Here is a 22,546-nt window from a genome sequence, read left to right on the forward strand (position 1 = left end):
CAGTCTCTAGCTTTTGCCGTCTCTAGTAGTTTTTCTTTGGTTTGTGCAGGATTTGGCTCCATTTATATTCCATCTCCTGTGACCAGCTTCTCTGTCTAGCATACACGCAGCATGACGCTGCCACTACTGTGTTTGGAGTCCTGGGGGTTTGTGGTGATAATTGGAAGTGGCAATTAGCTGCACTGGATTTTATAAATGATTATCAAAGGAAAGGGTACTTAAGACAAAACCTTTCAGAAATTTTATTAAGTAAGAAAAATAAAGTTATGTACTTTTTATCCACTTATTTGCACATGGTTGTGTAATGGATTTACATTGTTCCCTTCTTTCCAAGACATTTGTGACCCCAAAGCCTTTTGGCCTTAATGAATTTTTTTTGTAGAGGTACAGCGGCCTCTGCAGAAAATTTTCAAAGGGATGTACGATGGGGAGAATTTATAATCCACTAAGAGCCAGGTTTTCTTTTGTTTGATTAGGGTCTTGTCATGTAAGGTGAAGGGAGACCCCTAGGGTTGCTTAATTTGGAACTTCACCTAAGGCCTCAAGGCACAAAACAATGCTCTTTAAGGCTTTATAAAAGTATTTTTTATTAGAATTGTCAATCTTCAATATCTAAGCAAATCAAATAAAAATTTTTACGTGTTACTCCTAGATTGCCTATTTTTATTTTAGGAGGACACAATTACCCTTCGCACCATTTAATTTTTTTTTATAAGTAGTAATTCAGGCTAAAACTATATTTTAAAAAAAATAATTTCTCAATCTATCCCTGTTCAGGACCCCTTAAGCTTAATAAGCGCAGCAAACCAGAAGCGGTGGATTGTCTAAATGATCTCAGAGTTAACCAATCATAGCAAAGAAGGCGGGACTTGTTCTCAGCCTCCTTGGCAACGGTCATACAGGCTTTACGGGCTAAGGTTTACTTTATGCAAACTGACGATGAGTTATACAAGTAGGACGTAAATACTATGAAAACTCTTCACGAATAGAATTTACCGTCTTTCTGTTCTGAATCCTGTCCTCCGGTTGGAGCTCTGTGTGGATGATCACCGCCTGAACACAGCCTACTTCCTCAGGTGACAGGCTGAGCCTACCGCCCCCTCCCATCAGAGATGCTTCTGTCTGAGGTTGACAGCACAACGCAGGACCAGCAACTGCCTCCGCAGCGCTTATAGGGACTTAAAGAAGCCAGAAAACTTGACTTAAGCGTCTAATTCTTATTTATATAGGTTACAGGATCTGTTCAGTCGTTTTTAAACCACACACCAAAGAGCAAAGAAGGCGACGGACGGAGCTAACGTTAGTTTAAACTCCACAGACAACCGGCTTCTCTTTTTTCCCCCTCATCTCCTCCTTCTTTTAGTATCACTTAGATGCGATGACAGACTCGGCAGTGGATAGCAAAACGGAGGTCAAGCAGGCCACTAAATATGTCAAAGAGACTGAAAACGTCGCGGAAAAATACTCCGCATTGACCGTCAGCAAGAACAGCAGCGATGTGAACATGAACGTTGGAGAGATGCCCTCCGCGGCGTTCACCGCAGTCCCGACTCTGAAGTCGGTGAAGAAGGTAAGGAACGTGATGCCCGCCATCACTTGCTGCCATTGGGCAAAGAACAGCCGGTCACATGTGAGGAGGACACGTTCACGTTGGTGCGGAGTACTGTGCTGCAGTAGGCTACTGCTGGACAGTATGGGGAAAAACCATAGTGAATGCGTAGCAAAGCCGCACTCTTTAACATTTAGTACAGTTAGTATTAAAAAGCAGGGTAGTCGGAATTCAGTCGGGTTAGTAGTTTCAGTGGGACATGTATATTTGTTCCCATTTCGCTTAGTATGAAAGAAGTCGTTATAGAAGAATTACCACTTATACTGTAATACTGTGTGACATGTCATTTTAAACAGTATTACCGTCAAGCTTTAGGTATTCTTCTACTGTTTCTATACAATGTAAATGTAAATATTCTTTGTTTAGGAAACTAAACCTAAAGCTTACATGTAAGGCCTTAGTAAGCTCCATGTGGGGGGAGCTTCCACACTAAGTATGTGGTAGTTAATGCCATAGAGGATTTTCTGTGAGAAAACATTCAACCCCGCATAACCTGTGGTTATGTAGCTTTTCTCAGAGGTGCAGGAATGTGGATGTTAAAATTGTAAAAAAATAAGTATCAATCAATTCAGCTCTGCTCAGTGACTGGCAGGTCAGATATTATAAAAGAAAATAAACTCTATTTATTATGTAATTCAAGACTTACAGCCCCCTCTATTTTCACTCTAACCAAGAGCATGTACTTTGATGCATTTCTTTGAGTTTAATAAAAATCCATTAGAGGTTAGGAACACAGGCTTATTACAGGATATTCTTGTTGCACACTTTTTAATTTTCAGTTGGATGTAAAGGTACTTCTTCTATAAACCACTTTTTAAAATAAGGTTAAGTCCTTCAAACAATCTGAATTGTTTCAAAATTAAAACAAAGAATTTATACTTGAAAGAAAACTGATTTTGATATATATGTTTTTTATGTTCCCATGCGGTATTGATAAATATATATTGTGTGTTTTGAAAACACCAATGAGCAAAAAGATCATTTTTAAGTCTTTAATTTCAGTCCTTGGTAAAGTGAAAAAATGCAGTTTATTAAACATCAGTCAGACCTTGAAAAGCACTTTTTTCCATCTTCTCTTCATTAAATGTATCCAAAGTAAGATATCCCACAACCTCTGCTCAGTAATGATGCATTTTTTTACGTTTAATTTTAAATATATTACTGCGCTTTGATGCATCAATGAAGATAATCTTATTTCTTAATTTTTAGTTCAAAATCACCCCTTCTACAAAAGAAACTAATGTACCGTACATATTTTTCCTTTGATGTCTGATTGCTCTTAGAAATAAAATGTCAAATAAGTCAAATTGGGACTAGGCAAAGAAAACTGGATATCAAGTTCGCCAGGAAAAAGTTGAGTAGTGCATCCAGCTCTGATAACCAGTCCAACCATCTAAGTGTTGAACTCTGTCATTGTTGACCCGGTCAGCTTTGACTTAGCTCAGGCTTCTCATGTGGGTGGGAATCATTAGTTTTTGGAGCAGCTTGATAAGAGTGTATTTATTGCACACTGTGCACCTGAGGGAACAGACTTTGAATGTCTTGGCTGCTTTACAACGGCGCAAAACAAAAAAGACTTTCTCTAGTCAGATGTTCATATTACACATCCACTGCTGGTTCCCAGCATGGAATAAATCGGAGTGTTTACAGGTTACAGGTCGAGGACTGTGTTTCTGAGAACCGGCTCACATTTAGAGAAGATGTTTGTTTTTTTACCTCCAGAAATAGACATTTGTTTTGTATTTTGTTCCCTGAATATATAACGTCCTTAATAAAATATATATATATATATATATGACACTCGGTGAAGTTGTTTGACAGTTGTTGTTAGAAGGCTGAGATTCTCACAGGAGAATAACCTTTCACTGTCATTATTTTTATGTTCCTTAATTTGTATTCTTGTGGAAAATAGGAAACTTTAGATCAGCCATGTTTATATTGTTTTACATCTTCATCTTCAATGCAGTTTTTAAATTTTGTTACACAGCCTGGAACTGAGTATACTTTAAGTTTAAAAAATCCATTGTAAAAACAGATGCTTAGTTGCATGATTTTTTATTTAGTTGTATATGTTTTAGATAGGTAAATCTTCACAAAACAGTGACTGTTGTTTGCTTAAATTTTTGCCACCCTTAATACCTCCACTTCCTTGTTTTATTTCTTGTGACTCAACAAAATCTTCCAAATGGGATATAAATTAAATAAAAGTTCTTTATTAGTTTTAATGTGCCAACATCCAAAGCCTCTTCGTAGTCATTCAAATACAGAGCTAACCAGATCCTTCAAATGTTTGATTACATATTGTTTGCGTAAAATTAGTTATAGATTTGAATCCACACTGGTGACGATTCGTTATCCTATAAAAAAAAAATAAAAAAAATGTCTCATTACAGATTTTACCTCACAATCTGCTTTGCTTTTGCATCAAAAACAGGAAGAGCTTTAAATGAGTCCAAGTTACAGTGTAGAAACTCATAAACGTGTAAGAACAATATGTAATTTCTGCAGACTAAAAGAAGGTTGTTTCCACCCATTTCCAATGTCATGAAAGCATAGATATTATGCTCACTTTATTTTTGCTAAATAATCACCTTGAATATTAAATCTTTGTTTTCATCCTACATCTACTGTATGTCTGTGTTTGTGATTTAGCTTCTGTAAAGACAGCCTCTCTCGTACCAAGTTGTATACTCATAATATGAACCAAATTACATAAAAATGACAAAAGATAGCCATATCTGCGTTCTCAGCAGCGGGGCTCAGAGGCTTTAAAATATTAGACCTCCTTCCTGTCTGACAGGCAATATTGTGTGGACTGTGAGCTGCCTCTGGGAAGCCTGTTTCCAAACATATTGAATGATAGGAATGTGCATCAGCTTTATGAAAACAACGCTTTGTTATGAATAAAACTGAGAGTCCAGTGTCCGACTCAGTCACCTGTTTGCAAAATCAGTCAAAACGACTTCTACAAATCATTGTAAGGAGAAAAACTTCGTTACTATTTTGGTTTACACTGCATTGACTTTGACGGTCGGAAAAATGTGTGGTGAAAATATACAATCAATTCTACAAATTTGATCGAGTGAGTGTGATGGTGGGTGAGTCAAAGAACAGCAAACCTCTGCCTTTTTCTTCAATACAAAACAGTTATGCAATACACCCCTCCCCCCTCCAGGGAACAGGACTTACTCGCATTGAATTTGTTCCTGCATCATCATTTTGTATCTGATCCCTGTGGAGGTGTGGACTGCTGCGTGCTCACTTTGAAGTTTGGTTATATCATGTTTACAGTGCCTTGCAAACTTATTTGCACTATTGGTCTTCTCCACGTTTTGTCATGGTAAAACCACAAACCCGTAGGGATTTGTTAGGAGTTTAGGTGACAGACCTACACAAAGAAGTGAGGAATTGCGAAGTGCAAGGCAAAGCACATGTGGTTTTTCAAAAAATATTGATGAAAAATTGTTTCGTATTTGGAAGGCTTAAAAGATCTGTGTCAGTTGTCCTTCCACTGCACAACTGTGGACTACTTTGTCTTGGTCTACCATGAACAAGCCGAACAAAATACATTGACGTTTGTTAATTATGTGTCAAAATGTGAAAGAGTTCAACTGGGTGTTAATATGATATAACACACACAGCGATTGCTATGTGAACATAAAAGGCTACTATAGCAGGAATGCATTTAGTAATATTCACTTATGTGTATATATTGAAGGGAATTTAAACATCACTAAATGTCTAAAAACATTTGGATTAGAAACTATTGGTTAGGGTTAGAAATTCAAATTCAAATATCATCTCAAAGCCTAAACATTCTACATTCTGGGACTCTAAAATGGTCAAGAAAATATAAAAATCTTTTTCATTCCTAAACCTTGGTTAAGAATACATCAAATATTTTATGTCGATGGAGCATCTCTGGGGTTTGGGACTAACCTTTTTCTACAGTTTATAGCTCAACAAATAGAAGTAAACAGTTTGCTTTCTTCCCCTTTTGATTATAATCGTACTAGGTTCTTCAGCTTTTGATAGATTTGATTAATCTCCTGTGAGACTATATAATGTCTCCCTCAAATAGTTCTCAATAGTTTATGTTTTGCATTTTTAATCTTTTTCCATAGCGCAAGACAGAGAGGTCTGAATAAGGCAGAACGGATTATATTCTGAAATGATGAGGAATCAAAGTTAATGCTGTAATGAGATAAGGTGGACAAGGTGGGGGAGGACTGCAAAACGAAAGTTCAACATGAAAGCTTTCGGATCCTCTAAAGACTGTCCCACATTCGTTATTTTCAATCCAGTAAACCCTTCATGCAAGTGATTACACATTTGCCACAGGAGTGTATCAACGTCTCCTGGGGTGATATTCACACTCCGTACTGAGTGTGAATATCACGCAGTGGAGACTAGAAGACATGAAGACACCAAACAAAATAAACTCAGACCCTCTGTCTAAGTGTATTTTTTTTGTTTTGTTTTTTAACTCAAGTTAGTTAAGGAAGCATTACAACACATCCTCATAAGTCTTGTTTTTCACCGTCCCTTTACTTTCAAGATATTTAGTTCATTCTAGTTCATCTTTTGTCAAATTAAAACATTCATATTAAAACGTTGGATTTTCTTCGAAGTGGTTGATATACCAAGAGGTGATATGAAGTCAGTATCTAACCTGAAGTAGGTAACTCTATTGTCATTTTCACTTTGATGATAAAATAACTTGAACTTCAAAACATTTCTTTGAGGTTTATTCATGCACAGTGACTCACACAGATGGGACCGATTGTTTCTGCAACATTCTGCAACGTGAAATGCGTTAAGCACATTTTGGGATGTTAGGTTTAACATGGCCGATCTCTAACTTAGACTTCCTCTGACGCCCTGTTACCTAAAAAAAAAAAAAAAGAATCCTGGTTTAATTAAAGTATTAAAGTAAAGACCCCAAGAGAGTTATTTACCGCAAGTTAATGATCGAACACAGCATCTTAACAGAACCCCACATGGAAAAAAGTCTGGACTACCCCTTTAAATCAGTGTGGCTGTACTGCAAGTGTTTATTCACGAAATAAGGCTTAATCAGGAGAACTTATAGTTTCAGCTAAAGGTCACATAGTCTGCGAGGAAGGCAGGATTAGTTCACAGGGTGTTTTTCTTCACAACACTGTTATCGGTCATGCATGCATTGATTTAAACAGCAGCCTTTGCATACTAGGGGGAGTGTGCTGATTTCAATGTTATACTTCACTTGAAACTTGCCTTGCAGTGTGCTCTGTTTTACCCGCTGCGCTGCCTGTGTTTGACTTGTTGAATGCAGCGACTGTGGACAGTTGGCGGCGAGGGTGTGTGTGGATTACAGTTAGATGGTGCCATAGAGCCGCGGTGGCGGTGTCTGGTTAAGTAGTTTTGGTTGCCTTGTGTCGGGGCCACACTGAGCCTTTACGCCACTGACCGGCTGTAACACTCTACGGCTTAAGTCTTTGACCTGGCCTGTTATCTGAGAGAGAAAGGGTATTTTTAGCTGCAGGATGGGTCTAAAGAGATGCCTAATGATGCAGCAGAAGGCTAATGGAGAACGGGTTTAATTCCTCTTGCCAATCCCAGTACATTTAGTGCTGCAAATTAGGAACTCAAGCTGAAAATACAAGCTTCAGCAAATGTGTTTTTGTACTTGTTTGCGTGTAGTGTCGTCATATCTCTGGTTCGTACAATGGTCTATCTGCACTTTAAAAAAAAAATCCCCATAAAATAAAAACTGAAGCCTTCAGCAGCGAGTTGTCAAGGACAATGCGGAGCAAAAGGTGAGAGAGAGAGAGAGAGAGAGAGAGGGAGAGAGAGAGAGAAAAAGGGAGAGAGAGAGCGCGAGACAGAGAGAAAAAGACTTGTTTGAAATTGACCTCTCTTTTTGCTTCCGGACCTGTTTTAGCCAAAGTTGGCCATTTAGAAATTACGGTAATAGGTGGGAACCTCCCCCTGAGCTGCCTGGGAGTGGATAATAGCATCAGGGACACCTGGTACCATCGTGCGCACACACACAGGACTCAGAGAGGTAGGCTAGAAAGCTGAAGAGAGCTGTAGACAGTGACCGGCAGCTATGGCTCACAAGCATGGACATGGGAGAGAACAGGTGAGTTGCTTGTAATGCTTCACAGGAAACATATCTTTCTAGATGTTGGAACTCCCAGGCAGAGATCAGTTTGGATCACTTGTGGCTTGAGACGGGTTACAGTATTCTGCTTAGCACTATTTTACATTGAACTACAAATGTTCTGTGATGTTGTCTCAGGTAGCCAAACCAGTAACAATCATTTACATTACGGTATATGGTAACCAGGATTACGGTCTTATTTAAATGTTTACCAGTCGGGAAAGGAAATGCAAAGTGTGTGCTGAATCCACATGAAACGATCCAGAGGAAAACTCAATGTACCGAGTGATGTGAGAAAGGCCACAGTCTTGGTTGTGAAAACAGATCCATGCAGAGATCTGCTCTGCTCACCCAGACTCCCAAGCTTCTTGAGTTTCTCTTTGGTTGCGTGGTAGACTGCTGAAGTCGAGGTGTGACGAACATTGGGACGAGGGATCATAAGGTCAAGAAGTTAGGAGACTGAAACTACTATGTTTGCCGTTATCTCGTCGGTATTTTGCAGGAGAACAAATCCCTTCCATCCAACCGTGAGGTCACTTCCTGAAAACTGAGCCACATGATGCTTCTCTTAGCTTTTTGGCTTTAGTTGTATTCATGTAAGTCTTTGAGTTGTTAGCTCCTCAGCAATTTCTATCAAGGTTGAGCTGTTCTGTCATGCTTCTTGGCCAGTGTATGTTGCTCGGGGGTTTTGTTCTACTAGTTGTTTGGCCCACCGATTCATCGTCCCTGTGTGTTTTGTCAACTCCAGTGGCCGGCTCAACAGTTTGCACTCCAAACACAAGTTACGGACATTGAAAATAAGAGGTCGAGGGAGCCTGACAGCACTGTCACAAAAATTTCTCAAAACGGGGAGCGGTGTGAACTGTGTGTGGGAAATCAATGACTGACTTAAAGCAGCACTGCAACACCACAAAGACAGAGAAGTAGAACGATCGAGAGTTAGAGAGGACTTACAGGAAAAATGTTCTGCATTTTGTCTGTGCGTCTGCAAGGGGATCAGCCATGATTGCATGACACTGTACAGTGTTATGACTTTACACAGCGCTGTCTGACAGACAGACGGACGCAACATCAAAGCGCGATTATGGATAGAAGAGTATGAATTCTTGGAAAGGCAGACATTATGGATGTCAGAGCCACTCCTGATCAGGATCTAGTCATATTTTGGTTATATTTTGTTTCAATAAGGTCTTGAACAACTCTTCTAGCTATTCTTTTGACTCCTTTATTCAGAAATATGAGGGGCTGCCTGGCTAGAGCTGTTTTATGGTGAAATTCAGTACTTTTCACTTTTGGGGTGTGGTTACAGGAACTTACAGGAAGAGCTTACAGGAACATTGAGAAGTTTAGAAATACATACAACTATAATAATTACATCATTATATTTTGCCAAATGAAGACTTTATTTGTGAAAGTCCTTTTGCTTTTAGCAGTTGTGCCACTCTTTATGCTGTCCTGATAACACAGCATAAATCAGGTAATCAGTTAACATAATTTGTACAAAGCGGAAGGAATTTTCTCTAATTTCTTACAGATTTTCAGTGATCTCTTGACTTTCTAAGCCTTTTTGCACCTCCCTTTCTTCATGTTTTCAAAATGTATTTTTTCCTTCTGCCATTTCAATTTATTTTCCAAAACTTCATCTGATTTGATTTGTGATGGGATATGATTAAAAAAAGACTGTTTCATTAATTAGAGGCTTTATACTTAATAAATTGGGATTAATCAACCATAATTTTTTAACAAGTGCCACCATACTACCACAATAAGCCTTTCAATTCCAATAAACTTTGGTAAATAGAAATAAAATGTGGATTGTGATGAGATATCTTGAAACTGGAATGTTGTAGCTTCATCTAACCATCCAGATCCAGATGCAGGGAAATTCAAAATGTTTTTAATGCAAGAAAACCAACAGTTTTCCACTTAATACTCTACTGAATCATGCAACTATAATTTCTTTTTAAACGAGATTTTCTCTCCTTAATTAATTAATTGAAATTAATGCGTTAATTTTGATTTCTGCATTACTTTGGTTTTTACCGATATCTTGTGTGAAGCTCACAGATCAGAAAAATAGATGAAGATTGGATCTTCAACTTTCTGAGCAGCTGATCACCAATAAGGGTCAATCAAGTTGAATATCGGGGAATTCCAGGGTGCATCTCTATTTTCTGAGAGGATTTGTCCAAGCTTGTATTTCTTTTCTATCACCAACTATACGAACACAAAATGTGCAGAATGGAACGACCCTAGAGACCTTGTGTTGCTGTAAAGTGCTGAGGAACAGCGTTACGTATGGGACTGTGATGTAACAGAATATTTTTTTTACATCTGTCTAAAGCTCATAAGCTTGAAAAATGTGTTTTGATGCTGGAACCAAAGACCAGATTCTCAAACAGTTACGACTTTTATGAAAAGCAAGGGTACAACATACAGACGCTAATCAAGCTTTTGCTGGTCTGATTCATGTGTTTCCAGGGCTTTGATCTATGGCGCTTTGAAGGCTTCAGTTAGCATGATGAAAAACAAGTAGCCCCCAACAACAACTTGAGCCTGTGTATCTGAACAAAGCATAAATCACAGAGCAGCGGAGCGCGACTAAAAATAAGCAGCAGCTTTCTTCTTCCTGATCCACCTGCGTTTTGCAGAAATGAGCTGATTTCCACCTTTCTCTTTTGTTCAAAGGACAGTTTTGAGGCTGAAACAGCAAAACGAGTTCATATATATAAGCAGTTACGTAAGCATGTTACCGAGCATCTACACTGCTAATGTGTGGCGATGACACTTTCTGTCCCTGTCTGCCTGTGATTTCAGTGTTGCATTTGATTGACTTTTTTTCAGATCCAGTTTGCGAATGCAGAGGACAAGCAGGAGTTCAGCAAGTTTCCGACCAAGGCGGGTCGCCGCTCGCTCTCACGCTCCATCTCCCAGTCCTCCACAGACAGCTACAGCTCAGGTATTACAGGCATTAATGTTTTTACAATACACATACATATAACATATTATTTTGAAAGGCTTTCGCATCATATCCGTTAAAGCAACACTCTACTTCCTACTGTACACTGGGTTGAAAATGTTAAACTCCTTCAACTTTTTCACATATTTCACATAGAAGCCACAAATTTCAATCTTTTATCTGGACTTTAGGTGATGGAGAAACACAAGGTAGCTACAAAGTAAGGGAAACCGATGGTAGGTCGAAAAACAGACTTCAGTTTATGATGTTTGGCTAATAGATTTGGTACTATATACCATGTGAAGATTTCAGGTAAGGTAAGGTGATTTTATTTAATTAGCATAATTTCAGCAACAAGGTAATTCAAAGGACTTTACATGAGTTTGAGGAAATACAAACAAATGACGACAGAAAAGCAAAACAAAAAGTACTAAGTACTAATAGGAGTTTCTCTGGATAAACTAATAAAAACAAAAAGTAAATTTATAAGCTAGTTGGGCTTTCTCTGGATTCTTGTTCTGATAAAACCAGATGTTGGTTCTCCTTGTTTGATTTTATACTTTCTAAGTTTGTTCTAGTTTTTTTTAAACTAACAGGACTTTCTCTAGGTCCTGCTCCGATACCAAAAGTTTAATACTAATTATTAATATTAATGTGTAAAATTGGCTCAGTCATAGCCCAGAGCTTTTAGAGAGTTTGTGGACCTATTTTAAAAACAGATGTTACTAACATCCGTTCTGACTGAGTCACAACTATTGCAAATAAGAATTAGCAAGAAAAGTCTCTGGACTTTTCAAAGCTGATCCTTCCACAAAAAGACTTTCCACTATAGCTGTAGGTAAATCTGGTTCTACAAAGTACTGATCCAGGGGAGCTGAGTACAAATTAACACCACCGTTTTAAAAAATGTTTAAACCATAGCATTATCCTTTCATTTCACAATTATGCTCTACTTTGCATTGATTTATGACATAGAATCCCAATTAAACAAGTTAAGGGTTTGTGACTGGACTGTGACAAAATGTGAAACAAAGTTCAGAGGGTGTGAATACTTTCACAAGGCGCCATAAATACACACAGGTCCACACACGCACACACACACACACACACAGGAAGTGCACACAGAGGTCCTTTCTTTCTCACAATAGATTTGAAGTATAGATTTCATTATTGCCTCCGCTCGTGTGTTTTAACACAAAAGTGAGCTACAAAGCCCAGGTCAACAGCCACGGCAGCACCGACTTCTGTGTGAAGAACATCAAACAGGCTGAATTTGGACGGCGGGAAATTGAAATAGCAGAGCAAGGTACCCACACAGTTACAACATCTATGTAGAAGATAATATAGGTTTTTCTTTGCAGGAGATGGAACCCAAACTGCAGTTTTCTGATTAGTGTAGTTTTGAGTTTGCAGCTTTTCTTCTACTCTGCAGTAAAAGGAGACAAAATGGTTTTGCTGTCAGGCAGTCTGCATAGTAGACTGCTTTTTAAAACTGTTGTGTTCTGTGTTTTTCTGTGTATTTATTTCTAGTTTTCTTGTGTGTCTGAGTCTCTGTGTTGTCCTGTCTCCCCGTGATTAGTTCCCAGGTGTGTCTCGTTCCCTGATTACCTCTTGTGTATTTAGTGTCTCGTCAGTGTCAGTCAGTCGTCCGTTTATGTCAAGGTACGTCTAGTCCTCGTAAAACCTGTTGCTACCTGTTGTGAGCTTTAGCCTTCCGCTCGTCAGTGCTGCCAGGTCTGTGGACTGTATTTTCTGTTGATTTTTCATCATTAAACTCCTCACCTCACCTCATCTGGGTTCTACTGCGTTTGCCTCACCACCACCACAACACCACTTCATGACAAAAACGTCCAAAACCAAAGAAACAAACAAAGAAAGCAGGTTCTTATTCCTGAATATTTGCCAAAAAACTGCCTTCTACCACTACACAACTTGTTATAATTTATCTTCTAATTTCACTACAGTTAAGCCCCTATCTTATTCAGTACTGATGTTATCCTGAAAACTTTATTACAGATCAGTTTTTTTATCGTTTCGCATGTCCTTTTACTTTCAACTCTCAAAGATGCGGTCCTGTAGTCTCTCTTCTGTCTGCTGTGCTTCTAGCTGTTTACATTGTTCAAGGGAAGTATGTGAACTCCTGACAAGTGTTTATTAGGCTTTAAATCTGCAAGGCTGTAGATGGTATGTTGCTGTTGTTCTAGTAGTTTGTCATATTCCTGCCGTTCTTTTTATAACCATCTTGAAGGAAGAGATTATTATTACTTTTTAATTTAAAAAAATGCTGTTAATGATTCACTCATTCCGATCAAACTCTGACTCTTAGCTTTTCTTTATTAAAAATACAAACATAGCTTATATGCTATGATTCATGTAGCATTTTTACATCAGTCATCACACTACTGTTTAACTCAGGGGTCCCCAAGCATATTGGAAAATACAGAATTTGACTCTATCTTTAAACTTTTAAAGCATTTAAAATAATGTCTCATTTACTTATTCATTACTAGAACACCTAAAATATAAAAGTTAAAATATATAATTTGTGGATGGTCAATTTTCCTTTTTTTTATTTCCAAATTATAGGATAGCCATATGTTCAATCCATAAATATACACTTATCAGAGAGACTCCCTAAGCTGATTTTTTTTTTGTGAACCCCCACCCCCCCCAAAAAAAAAACAACAACAAACAAAAAACACCTTAAAATTTGTTTTCAAGTGAGAAACAAATGTTTGTAGCTTTTAAGTATTATATTTTTGCTTTACAGACATGTCTGCCCTGATCTCTCTGAGGAAGAGAGCCCAGGGGGAGAAGCCCCTGGCCGGGGCGAAGATAGTGGGCTGCACCCATATCACTGCTCAGACAGCCGTACGTTCTGTTCTTTCGTCCTGTTCTCTGCAGGTCCAGCTGATGTTTTGTTACAGCTCACATTTCCTAACTTTTTACACACGCGTGTGCAATCCATCATCCCCTCGTAGGTCCTGATTGAAACTCTGGTGGCCCTCGGGGCCCAGTGCCGCTGGACTGCCTGTAACATCTACTCCACTCAGAACGAGGTGGCCGCTGCTCTCGCTGAAATTGGTGAGATCGTCCCCTCCAGAAGCTTGTGGGGCTTTTTCTGTATAATCTACTGGTTTAAAGCATGATGTTTTCTGAAATGGATCGCTCAACACTTTGGGAACATGAAGTCGAGATTTACCTGAACAGCAACATAATAAATAATCTGAATTTTACAATGCATATGAATAACAGGGATTGGCCCCCACATTAAAAAAAAAACATCTTTTTTTTTTTAGCAAACCTGCTGCAGCAACACAATCTCTTTTTCACTGCGGACATTATCTATGGGTTGTTAGAGAAAATCCTGATTCATTAGATCACTTTTAGATGCGTAGAAGTGTTTAAAAAATACAGAATATTTAAACAATGGCTACACAAAATATGACTGGATGTCTTACTTGTGTATTTTTCCTATAGTCACAGTCAGTAGACCTGTAAACAGTATTGATAATTGAATGTATTGCAAGCATCCACGTAGAGACATTTCCTTTAACTTTGATTGGAATCCCAAGCTACAAAACAGACAAAAATGTATTTTAGATCCTTCAATCTAATTTGTTTTTATTAGTTTATTAAATATTTTTTATTTTTTTTTGTATTTTAAGTTTTGCATCAAAACTATTGTATGGAAAAACAGCATGAGTAAATACAGTTTGTGGGTTAGCCATAGCTATCAAATTTGTATTCTAGGCAAAAAAAAAAAAAATCCTGTTTTTGTAGCGACCTACATTTTAACAGATAAAAGTAGATTAGTTTTTACTTCATCTTAGTAGTAAGTCTGAATGAACTCTAAGTGACCTTGAAAGTTAACCGTTTCATGCTTGTGTTTTTTATTATGTAATGCCACCCTAATGGGCCTCCGTCGTTGCTCGCCATGTGTGTGTTGCTTCCTGCAGGTGTATCTGTGTTTGCGTGGAAAGGTGAATCAGAGGACGACTTCTGGTGGTGCATCGATCGCTGTGTCAACAGGGACGGCTGGCAGGCCAATATGGTATTATGAGTACAGTTGAATCATGGATTTAACACCGCTCTCTCTCTGGGGCATTCCTAAATCTTTGATGCAGTTAACCGATCTCTTTGGTTCAAATGAAAGATCTTGGACGATGGTGGAGATTTGACTCACTGGGTTTACAAGAAGTATCCCAGCGTGTTCAAGAAGGTCCGAGGAATCGTGGAGGAGAGCGTCACTGGTGTTCACAGGTCAGACAGTTTTATCATTTTCATTTCAAGCTTCTACCTCTGCTCCACCATGGAGTCTTGCTTCCGATTTGTTCTCTGTTTCCTGGAAAAGTCGGAATTTACCTGACTGCATTTGCTTGTAAATAACATTCTGAGTATTGTGTCAACAGGAACAGTATGTAAGGGGGGTGTATAGGTCATGTTTGTATTGATAAATGTCACTGGGGGTTTAAGAGGACTTTGCCCTTATATAACTTCAGGGAATTGGAGAAACATGATGCAGCTAAAATAAATGCTTCCATAGACTCAATTAGCCAGTGGCTCCAGAAAGCTCAGTGTCATAAAGACAGGCATCTCGTTTCATTGGCTATCAACAAAGGTGTCGTGTGACCTGATTGGCCTAAAAGGGCTTCCTGATTTGTCTTCTCAGATTGTATCAGTTGTCTAAGGCGGGCAAGCTGTGCGTCCCTGCGATGAATGTGAACGACTCGGTTACGAAGCAGAAGTTTGACAACCTCTACTGCTGCCGCGAATCTATTCTGGATGGGTGAGCAAGATTAGAAAATTTTAAATATTTACAGTAGGCTGTATAAAAAGACTCGTCGGCTTTTTTCACACTGTGTAACATTAATCAGACTAAGCTTTTTCCTGTTAAAATACGTTTGGACTACCAAAATAAAACTGGTATTAAATGCAAGAATTTTTATTTACTAATATCCACAGGTTTCACACTTTTACCATACACATCTTTTTTATTTCTGCCCAAACACAGTCAATGAGAGTACGGTCAGAGCTTTTTGACTACCATCTCAAAACATCCATCCATCCATTTTCTTTACACCCTTGTCCCTTAGAGGGGACTGGGAGGGTTGCTGGTGTCTATCTCCAGCTAACGTTCCGGGCGAGAGGCGGGGTCCCTGGACAGGTCGCCTGTCTGTCGCAGCATCTCAAAACATTGACTTTCTCAATGCCATGCTGTAGATGCTTCATCAGTATATCCACATATTGTTCTTTTCTAAATATGAAGTGTGTGTATATTTTAAAGAAAATAGGAACGATTTTTATATTTGTCACATTATTATGACATTTAATAAATAGAAATAATTTTTAGAACTGTTACCGACCTAAAACAGAAAACATTTAATGTCTGATAGTGAAGACAAACACACAATGTTTCTTTTTACATCGTCTTTAATTACTGATGTTTACTGCTACCGTTTTTTTTTTTTTTTTTTTTTTTAAATGATGTAAAATAATAAAATAAAGATGGTCTGGGATGATTGTGATCTTTTATTTTACTTTTCTCTGATAGCTTGAAAAGGACCACGGACATAATGTTTGGAGGCAAACAAGTGGTTGTGTGTGGTTATGGGGAGGTGAGTCATTCCTAGATAAATGAAAAAAAACAAAACAAAACAAAGAACAAAAGCTTTTACTTGAAATGATTGAATTTCCACTGGTGCAGCTGACCTTTTTATTGCACTGCCTGGTGATCTGTAGGTGGGAAAAGGCTGCTGCACTGCTCTTAAAGCCCTTGGCGCCATTGTGTGCATCACAGAGATTGACCCCATCTGTGCTCTGCAGGCATGGTGAGTCACTGCACATTACCATTCAGCACTCCTCCATCAATAAATGTGCGCCACTCGAATTTCTGTGTTGTGCATTGAATTTGCTGCGATGCTAACTAGTGCATTGCTATGTTGTCTTTTAATTCGCTTACTTTCTCTCTTTTGTAAACAAAACACTAAGATCTGGTTTGTGTCCGCACAGTATGGACGGATTTCGAGTGGTCAAGCTGAGCGAGGTCATCCGGCAGATGGACGTGGTGATAACTTGCACTGGTATGGAGCCCCATGCAGTGACATCTATTATTTCTGCTTTAATGGGCACAGCGTTGGCCGTGTGCAAATATGTGTCTCATTTTAAATATCATTCCCTTTTGATTCAAGGATTTTCGTCACAGGTCATCAGTTTCCGTTTGTTTATTTGCAGGAAACAAGAACGTTGTTTCCAGAGAGCATCTTGACCGAATGAAAAATGGCTGCATTGTCTGCAATATGGGACATTCCAATACAGAGATCGATGTGGTAATTTCATTGTTTTTCTGTTATTTATGGAAAAGTTCCCACTGAAAAAAAAACTTGCCTGTTTTAAGCACAACTTGACAGACATTCACACACTTTCATGGGGGAAAAAAACCTTTGTTTTTATAATCCTGTGAGCTTTGCAAATATGCCTTCATGTTTTATTCCTTGATGGAATTTATCACAATTATAAAACTTCTAGATATAGAAATTAGGGTGATTAGATGTGAAGAGGTTGAGCTCCGTCTGTTATTAAAGGTGAGGAATGTGGAATATGATGTTTGAACTGGCTTGGTTTCTCAACCCAATATTTCTGTCTTTCCACTTTATTCCCTGAGTGACTAACTGTTACTTGATTTGAACAATTTAAGAACAGGCATTGGCCGACACTAAGTCACAGTCTGATACTTCATTAAAGGTAATAAAAGTAATTCCACGTACACTGAATACATTAAAAATACTTATTTACACAGCTATTTTTTGATGTTGTTCTATTTATGACTGAAAGCTGGAGATATTCTATCCCAACCAGAGTTTTCTCAGGTCAACCTTTCTCAATGTGAGTTACAGTTACTGTAACGTTCCTGCAACGCATTACCTAAAATAGATTTGTTTCGTAATATATATCTGATTCAAAATTACAGCTACAGTCCTGCTTCTGCTGAAAATGTTTACATCCGGAGTGGTTTGTTTACTCTCTGTTTACGTCTCATTGTTTATAATTTAGCTTGTAATATAATCCATGATGATTGCAGTTAATTTTATACAGACAAAAACATACATTGACTTTAAACATTGTTTTTAGAGTTGTACAATTAGAAGACAGTTATCGAGAATGCCCTAAGCACAGCGCCCTCTGCTGCATAGTTCTTTTCATGCTTGTGGGAAGCAGGGAACATCGTGTTACAGGCACAGTAAGCCTCTAAGGTGTTGATGCGGCTTCTCTCTGTTCCCCACTGTGAACATCAAAGTAAAAGCTTAAAAAGCCATAGATGCGAAGCGAAAAGCCCAGAGTCAATCAACAAAATAATGTGCATGGAATCAGCTGTGCACAGGAATATTGCCCACACCTCATCTTGTGTAGCGTGGAGTGAAATAAACAAAATCAGACAGAAGACCATCATCAGGTAGAATGTCATACTGACAGCTACTGTTATATAATTATGATCCTCTATCTGATCTGATTTGGTACTGAATAGACACAGTGGTGAAAGCACTGATGGGTAAATTATCAAATACTGTAGTTACATTTCTTTGTTCCCCCAGAAAGGCCAAGGCTTTGATTTTCCTGTGATTTTATGTCACAGCACCACCATTCTAAACAGGGTGAACGCTCATCTTTTCATCCAAATGTGATAGAAACCCAGCACAGTCAAGCTCAATTCAATCAATCAATCAATCAAACTTTATTTGTATAGCACATTTCAGCATCAAGGCATTTCAAAGTGCTTTTCATCAAATCAAACACAAAGATACAATGCAACATAGAATCAACAATAAAAACACAACATAGTCAGATTCCGTCAATAAATTTGCAATTGATTACATTTCGAATACAACTCTAAATAAGTGGGTTTTTAGTTGAGATTTAAACGAAGTCAGTGTTTCAGCTGTTTTACAGTTTTCTGGAAGTTTGTTCCAGATTTTTGGTGCATAGATGCTAAATGCTGCTTCTCCTCATTTGGTTCTGGTTCTGGGGATGCAGAACAGACCAGAACCAGAAGACCTGAGAGGTTCTGGAAGGTTGATACAACAGCAGATCTTTAATGTATTGTGGTGCCAAATCATTCAGTGATTTATAAACTAACAACAGTATTTTAAAGTCTATTCTTTGAGCTACAGGGAGCCAGTGGAGAGACTTTAAAACTGGTGTTATGTGCTCTATCTTCCTGGTTTTAGTGAGAACACGAGCAGCAGCATTCTGGATCAGCTGCAGCTGTTTGATTGATTTGTTGGACAGGCCTGTGAAGACGCCGTTACAATAATCAATACGACTGAAGATAAACGCATGGATATTGTGTTTGGTTCAGTTGTAGATGGCTTTTAGTTTTTCCCTTCTAAATTATTTTGTATGTGTGTGTGTGTGTGTGTGTATATATTTTCCTTTGTGCTCTTCAGGCGAGTCTACGCAGCCCCGAGCTGACCTGGGAGAGGGTTCGCTCTCAGGTCGACCACATCATCTGGCCAGATGGGAAAAGGGTTATTGTGCTGGCAGAGGTAAAGTCGCAGAAGAAGTTCACAGTAAAACCTCACTGTTCCTGACATACCTCAGACTTTACTTCTATTTTACTTTGTTTTTTTCCTGAAGGTATAATAAACACTTTGTATGCGTTCTGGTTTTCCTCAGGGTCGTCTTTTAAACCTGAGCTGTTCTACAGTGCCTACATTCGTGTTGTCCATCACTGCTACTACTCAGGTCAGATTTATTGCAGTGTAATGTTTGCACCTGTTGCTGTAAAAGTCTTACATCTACTGTTGGCTCTGTGTTGTCTGTAGGCTCTAGCCTTGATTGAGCTGTACAACGCTCCAGAAGGACGATACAAACAAGATGTGTATCTTCTGCCCAAGAAAATGGGTAGGCGTTTCCCTAAATCCTGCTCCGTGCTGCCACTTTATGACCCCCAAAAGGGTTTACAGCATTTATTTATTAGAGATGAGGATGATGTCCTCTTTATCTATAACGAATTTCTCTCTGTCTCTGTTCCAAGATGAGTACGTGGCCAGTTTGCACTTGCCCAACTTTGATGCCCACCTGACAGAGCTGTCCGATGAGCAGGCTAAGTACATGGGGCTGAACAAGAACGGCCCGTTTAAGCCAAATTATTACAGGTTGGAGTCAATTTGTGATTTCCCATGATTACGCTTTGTTACAATACAACAAAGAAATCCCTTAACACTTTCTTTACTTCACAGGTACTAATAAAGATGTCTGCTACTCAGTGAAACGTTGCCCTGGGATGAACAGAGATATCTATTTTATTTTCTAAACTACTGCAAAACGGAGGAATTATTTTACTTATGCTGAATGTAACTTATTAATAGCACCTTAGGAGTAGATCTAAATATTTCAGGATAAGACATATAGAGAACTTATAATATATAATGAACTAACATGGGTCTGTCTTGTGTTCAGAGAGCATCCTACTTGCATGCATTGATGTTTTTGTGTTTTTAGTTGTTAATGAGTTTTTGTTTCCTGATCACGCAGCTGTCGATTTGTTCGTTTACTCTATTTAACGCGCAGTGCCAAACGATGGCCGTTTCTGTTTCGTTTGTCAGTGGTGTGGAGAATTTATGGGCACATTCTTTGAACCAGAGTTTAAGCTGAGCCAAAGCAAGCTCTGTGATGGTATGCACATTATCTTAGTCGTTTTGTATGCATGAAAGCGTTTTTTAATGCTGCCTGCACATACGGCCTACAACGTAACATCAACTAGATCATGAAGAATAAAAAAATATGTCTATATGCATTTTTTTGTAACAATACAACCAAAAGCTTCAATATTTTTTGGGCGGGGATTTTTTTTGACAGCGTTACAAGGTAGTTGAAGAATACAGGATTTTCCAAATGTATACAAATAAAAATCTGAAGAGTCTTACGTCCAGCAGTTTTCTTCTCCCCTGAGTCAAAGCTTTGTATAACCACCTCCCACTCAGGTGAGAGCTGCACGTCTTTAGAGACTAACGTTTTATCCGTTCCTCTTTGCAAAATAGTTCAAACTTATTCAGATTGGATGGAGGCCTTTGGTTCAGATTTCATTGTAGCTCTGGTTGTTTAGGCTGAAAGGTAAACCTCCACCCCTGTCTCAAACTTGCTGCCTCTGGTTTCCTTTCTGGACTCCTATATTAACTCTGACAACTTTCCAATAATTCCTGCTGAAGAAAAACATCCCCCTTGGATTATGCTGCCACCACCATGTTACACAGTGAGGCTGTGGAAAAGTGTGCACTTTTCCACTACAAAGTACAAAACTGTTAGCTAAAATTGTTTTACTTTTGTGTCATCTGACCAGAACACTTTCTTCCACGTATTTACTAAATTATCTATGCGGCTTGTGGTAAACGTTCTTGCCTTTGCTCTTGACACTCATCCACAATCCTTTTTGTAGAGTTCACAGCTGGTAGTAGTGCTGTCAACAGATTCTCCAGCCTGAGCTGTTGCTCTCTGCAGCTCCTCCAGAGTAACCTCTTGTTCTGCTTCTCTGACTAATGAATCATTTTTCCATTTTCAGATTTATTTACATAGGGCCGTTGTGGTAAAAGGGGCCAAATATAAGTGCTTGACTCACTTTCAGATTTTTATTTGCAAAACAAACAGGAAAAAAAATTTAAACCATTAATTGTTTTTTTTCTCACTCCACAAATATGCTGCTGTGTGTTGCTTTATCAAATAAAATCCCTTGAAGTTTCTGGTTGAAACGTAAAAAAAGGTGAAAAAGCTTAAAGGATGTGAATACATTTTATGATTAAAATAAGTTTATTTAACAAAAGAAAACAATTAGTTTTGACACAGTATGTGTTAAAAATAAAGGCTTTACATATTCCTGAAGGGAACTTGGGAAAAACCTGAAGAGTAAAGCCACAAGAGTTCTCTCAATAAATGACTCCCCTCATTTATTTCCAACTTTCCATTTGCTCTGATGCATTCCAGTCCTGATCTCCGTCACTCTAAAAACCTTTTGCCTGAATGATGCCTTTTAAGGCCATGGTATGAATGTGCCTTTTATGATTTTTTATAATCCTGTATTCAAAGAGGTTGGGACACTGTTTCAAATGGAAGAAAACTACACAATTCTTTCCCTCTCCAGAAAGAGAGATTTTGATCTTTCCGGTTAAGAATTATTGTTTTGATCGGAACAAATAAAAGATTAATGGACATTTCTGTCTGTGAGAATCAAATGCTAGCAGCAGAGAAACCTAATTTGAACAGTTTCATTTTATTTCCATTAAAACTTTAGATCCAAAGTTTTAATGGGTTTGAGTATCTGCACTATTTGCTCCAGTTTGGAAATCCCATAAGTGTCCGAACTTGTTTTGAAACAGGTTTTCTAAACCAACCATCAGCGCTGACCTTAATTTAGCGAATCATCATTCCTTTTTTAACAAAACCTATTTAAACGTAACGTCTTCCTTTCACTGCTTATGGTATTAATTGTAACTTTAACTTATGAGATGTATTTTAAGAAAAATAATGAACTTTACGTCTGGCATATGATTGTCACTGTCTTAATTTGATTCAACTGTGTCACCTTAATTAACATTTTACGTGATTAAAATAACATTAAGTGTGTATTATGTATGTAAATTCATGCATTAAATCAGCAATAAAGCAGAGCTTTTTAACTGACTTTAAAAGTGTGGAGTTTTTTTTTTTTTTTTTGTATGTGTGTGTGGAGAATGAGTAAATTTTCAGATAAAATTCGAGTTGAAGACAGCAAGAACTTCCTCCTGGCTTCCAGAATGAGCCTTAACGCTACATTCCCTGCATTCCTTTCCTCTCAGTCAGC

General features: G+C 38.3%; 2 protein-coding genes across 2 annotated transcripts; both read left to right on the forward strand.

The window, feature by feature from the left end:
* Window positions 1-882: 882 nt before the first annotated feature.
* On the forward strand, window positions 883-12,857 carry LOC122828318 (S-adenosylhomocysteine hydrolase-like protein 1). Its single transcript, XM_044111810.1, has 4 exons — window positions 883-1,570; window positions 10,599-10,713; window positions 11,915-12,019; window positions 12,820-12,857. Exons 1-4 carry the CDS (start codon window positions 1,379-1,381, stop codon window positions 12,855-12,857), a joined length of 450 nt encoding a protein of 149 aa, XP_043967745.1. The 5' UTR covers window positions 883-1,378.
* LOC122837124 (S-adenosylhomocysteine hydrolase-like protein 1) lies at window positions 12,348-22,386 on the forward strand. Its single transcript, XM_044127249.1, has 15 exons — window positions 12,348-12,375; window positions 13,484-13,584; window positions 13,695-13,797; window positions 14,673-14,767; window positions 14,870-14,976; window positions 15,386-15,502; window positions 16,268-16,331; window positions 16,456-16,544; window positions 16,726-16,796; window positions 16,948-17,042; window positions 19,158-19,256; window positions 19,387-19,455; window positions 19,536-19,614; window positions 19,748-19,868; window positions 19,953-22,386. Exons 2-15 carry the CDS (start codon window positions 13,486-13,488, stop codon window positions 19,957-19,959), a joined length of 1,215 nt encoding a protein of 404 aa, XP_043983184.1. The 5' UTR covers window positions 12,348-12,375; window positions 13,484-13,485; the 3' UTR covers window positions 19,960-22,386.
* Window positions 22,387-22,546: the final 160 nt, after the last annotated feature.

The sequence above is a fragment of the Gambusia affinis genome, linkage group LG01 (assembly GCF_019740435.1).
Source record: "Gambusia affinis linkage group LG01, SWU_Gaff_1.0, whole genome shotgun sequence".
Taxonomy (NCBI): Eukaryota; Metazoa; Chordata; class Actinopteri; order Cyprinodontiformes; family Poeciliidae; genus Gambusia; species Gambusia affinis.